Consider the following 4,325-nt stretch of genomic DNA (forward strand, 5'->3'; position numbering starts at 1 on the left):
TCCTCCTCCTCCTTCTTCTTCTTCTTCTTCTTCTTCTTCTTCTTCTTCTTCTTCTTCTTCTTCTTCTTCTTCTTCCACATTGTTAAGTCAGCCAGCTTCCTTATCTGGCTCTGTACTTGGCCTGCTAGTATAGTTTGGAAAGTCCCTTCAGAGGGAAAGGGGCTGGGTGGTCTTGAATTTATTTTGGATTCTACACTATGACTTTGAATTCTAGTCCTGCCTATTAGGAGCAGGCTTGGTGATTGGTGTCTGAAGCTGGGGGAAAGCTCCCTTCGCTGGCTAGCTTCCTTTGTGGCTCTGTTAATCCTGCAAAAGAAGTTGAGCATAGGAAACAAGGAGCAGCTTGTTTTCTTGCCAAATGGAGAGCAGCTCCAGGCGTGATCTAGTTTGCCATGGAATGCAGATGCCAGCTGCCTTACAATGAGACCCATGGCCTCCTCAGCCTATCACAGCCCTAGCCTATCAGACATGAGCTTTTTAAAGCGATGGTAGCTGTCCTCAGGTATCTGTCAAACTCTGATCCAGAGAATCTCACCCAAGGAGTAGCAGGTTCTATTTGAACATCACATGGCCTGAAGGGAACCCTGGAAGCAACCACACACTTCTTTTTGTGGTGACTGTTTTCCGTTTTGCTTCAGTATGAGTTTACAAGTCCTTTATTCTGGAGGAGAGCAGACATTCAATGCTGTGATCTCTTTCTTGTATTAAGGTGGTTCTAACGTGTGGTCCCCAGGCCAACTGTAGCTCAGTACCTCCTGGGAGTTTACTGGAAGTGCGGGTTAGTTGGCTGTCTGCCTGTTGTAGTGTGCAGAATCAGAAACTCTGAGGGTAAGGCCTGCAGTGTGTGTGTGTGTGTGTGTGTGTGTTAATATGCTCGCCTCAGTGGTTCTGATGCATGCTCAAGTGTGAGAACCACTGGACAATGTAAAATCCCAGGGGGGTGCCTTCAGTTCAACAGAGGGACTCACGGTCAGTCAGGTGACTGATGCAAAGAGAGACTGACATGTGCATGTAGGGGGGGCATGTGTGCATGTGTGCATGTGTGCATGTGTGGGTGATGCAAAGGGAGACTACTCTGTGTGTGCACGCGCGCGCACACGCACGTGTGCGCACACACACACACAAGTGGAAGTAAGACATTGGCATTAAGTGTCTTCCTCAGCTGTTTTCTACCTTATTTTTTGGGACCCCTTTTTTTTTTTTTTTAAAAAAAACTGAACCTTGAACTCACCAATTTGCTAACCTGTTGGCTAGCAAGCCCCAGGGATGCTCTTCTCTCTGCCTCCCCAACACTGGGATTATAGGAGAGTTCTGCCATGCCTAGCTTTTTCATGGGGATCTGGATTTGAACTCAGGTCCTCACCATGTACAGCAAGTACTTTACCGACTGAGCCATCTCCTTTATCCCCAGTTTTTCTGCTGTTTGGTTTTAGTCTCCATCACAAGAGGTACAGGGAGGTCTGCTGAGCAGTGAGAAAGGAGAAATTGGGTCCAGAAGCTAAAGAGTAAAGAGATAAAGTTATTTTTAGTAAAGAGATTTTAAAGTTAATTTTTTGACAATTTCATGAATAAACATAGCATCAGCATCTATATCGCTTCCACCCTTCCCCTCAACTCGTGTTCCCCACCCTCCTCCAATGAATGCTGTCATATACACACATGCACACGCACACGCACACGCACACGCACACGCACACGCGCACACACACACACACATTATCCATTACATTGCTCATGCATATGTATCCAGGGCTGACAATTTGAGATTAGACAACCCATCTGAGAATACATCATCTCTGGAGGAAATGGCTTCTCTCTTTGTTGCTATTGGGCACCTACCTGTAGGTACAAGAAACATTCATGACTTCCTAGTGCTTTCTGACCAAGAAAATGTGCTCGAAAACAAAGATGGCAGAGAAAATGAATCCTCACCCACCTCTACAGCCAACGGAACCAGATGTTCCAGTGCATGGCTGCCTAAGAGAACTGGGATCTGTCAGGTGGGGATGTGCTCCAGTTTTCTCTGGGCCCCTTGACTTCAGGAAACTCCTCAGCCTCAGGCAAACCAAGATGGGTGTCTGGTCACTGGTCACCCTTGTTCAGTGATTGTCTATTTGGTTGTGCGGCCAACTTAAAAAAAAATGGTTGATGCTAAGGCCACTTCCAGAGAGGCTGACAACCTTGACCTAGGGCAGCCAGGGCGTTGGGTTTTAAAAATGCTGTAGGTGTTTCTGGTATCTCCAGAGATGAGAACCACCTGTAGACACTCGTGGGTCTCGTCTATAAACTGCAGAACACTCAAAGGCAATAGCCACTACAGAAGCACTGACCCTCACACCCTATTCAAACAAGTAGCTTATTACGCACACCTGGAGTTGAGGGTGGAGGTGCATAGCTTTGATTCCGGCACTCAAAAAGCAGAGACAGGAGGATTGCTGGGAGTTTGAGGTCAGCCTCTGCTCCCCTCGGTCTGTCTCGCTGAGCTTCTGACCTTGTCCTGTGGCTCCTGTTCCTTAGCAAGGTGGAAGGCTCCCACTGTCTTTGCATTCTTCCCCAGTAGGGTGCATTCTGCACGGTGAGCAGAGAGGCTGATTGACAGCGACACTTCAGATGACTGTCTGGAGCTCGCCTCATGACTTTCTTTCGCTTTTTTCTTTCTTTTTAGTTTCATGGAACAAACGCGGAAAATCCCGAACCAGCCCCTCCCCACCCCTACTTCCCAGTCCAAGAAGAGAAGAACACCACTGCTATCCTTCCTTTCCAAGGTCAGACATGACGTCCTGTCCCACTATGTAAGATGGGAGAGCCTGCTATCTCAGTAGTTAGTGCTGCTCTGCCTGGGTTCCTTCTGGAAGCTGTGTGATGACAGTTTTGTCAGCTGGGATAAGAGGATGATTGTGAGACAGTGAGAAGCCTGCTGCTAACTCAAAAATTGAAAAACAAACAAACAAAACAATCAAGAACTGTGATAAATACTTGGAAATAGCAATGATGCTAAAGAGTTACAGCATCTCGTGCACTGTGCTGATCGAGCTACTGGATCTGGACCCTGCATCCATACCTGCGCTCTCTCTCTCTCTCTCTCTCTCTCTCTCTCTCTCTCTCTCTCTCTCTGTGTGTGTGTGTGTGTGTGCATGTGTCCATTCCAGTGTGAATACAGATGCTCTCATGTCATGGTGCACACACGGAGGTCAGAAGACAACCTTTAATGTCTGTCCTACCTTCAACCTCCTCTGAGACAGGGGTTCTCTTCTCTTGGGATCCCTCCCCTCCCCCACATCGTGCCACAAGGTAACTAGGATTATAGACAAGTGATATTGTGCCCGTCTTTATGTGGGGCTCAAACTTAGGTCCCCATGCGTGCATGGGAAATGCTTTGCCCACTGAGCCCTCATCTGACACCTTCATCACTGAGTCTTGTCCCCTTGGTGGGATCCTTCATCATCTGGGGTCTGACTCGAATGTGGTTTGCCTTGTTCTGTGTCCTGAAGAACAGCAGAGCCCTGTTGGCATGGGTGCCCATGGCTCACCAGCGAGGCAGCCCATCTGCTCAGTGGAAAGGTGGCCCATATCTTGATCTAGTTTAGTTTTGGAAGTGTAGGATTTTGCATAAAAGCACAGTATTTCCCCCATTGAGTTATTTCTTCTCCTTCTCCTTCTTCTCCTTCTTCTCCTTCTTCTTCCTCTTCTTCTTCCTCTTTTTCTTCCTCTTCCTCCTCCTCTCCCTCCTTCTCTTCTTCCTCTCCCTCCTTCTCTTCTTCCTCTTCCTCCTCCTCTTCCTCCTCCTCTTCCTCCTCCTCTTCTTCTTCATTGCTCAGATGCATGAATTAAAAAATTGGAGCAACCGTCAAATGTCCTGGAATGTTTGCAGACATGTAACTGATATTTGTTGAGATGTTGCAATCGGCTCACATGTTAGTGAAGGGTTGAGGAAGGTGACTATGGAGAGAGGTCTCTTAGAACTTGTCACACTGCAGGATGGAGATGCAGGGACACTTACGGGACTGCAGAAGTATCAAGAGAGAATTGGAAGAGAGGAGTTGGATAAATCAGGTGTCCTGCAAACATGCTGTTGGTTTTATTTAGCTAAGAGTCCAGCAGAGGAATGAGATGGATTGGAAGCAGAAGAGGGACTAGGGAACTCTTCATGTAGGACAAATTACAGAGCAGCATACACCGGCTCTCAAGGACAGCCACCTTTCCTCTAAGCAGTGACCACACCATTCACTGCTCTGTCTCTGTCTCTGTCTCTGTCTCTGTCTCTGTCTCTGTCTCTGTCTCTGTCTCTGCCTCTGCCTCTGCCTCTGTCTCTGTCTCTGTCTCTG

At 47.7% G+C, this 4,325-nt stretch overlaps 1 protein-coding gene across 5 annotated transcripts in view; it reads left to right on the forward strand.

Annotated features, from left to right (window-relative positions):
* The window catches only part of Mro (maestro), a 21,551-nt gene that overhangs the window by 8,521 nt on the left and 8,705 nt on the right, over positions 1–4,325 (forward strand). For all 5 annotated transcript variants that reach the window (XM_021150832.1, XM_021150834.1, XM_021150835.1 and 2 more), the window contains one exon: positions 2,666–2,765. In XM_021150832.1, coding sequence (XP_021006491.1) covers positions 2,670–2,765 — 96 coding nt within the window. In that variant the 5' untranslated portion in view covers positions 2,666–2,669. The remainder of the gene's footprint in view (positions 1–2,665; positions 2,766–4,325) is intronic.

The sequence above is a fragment of the Mus caroli genome, chromosome 18 (assembly GCF_900094665.2).
Source record: "Mus caroli chromosome 18, CAROLI_EIJ_v1.1, whole genome shotgun sequence".
In the NCBI taxonomy this organism is placed as follows: Eukaryota; Metazoa; Chordata; class Mammalia; order Rodentia; family Muridae; genus Mus; species Mus caroli.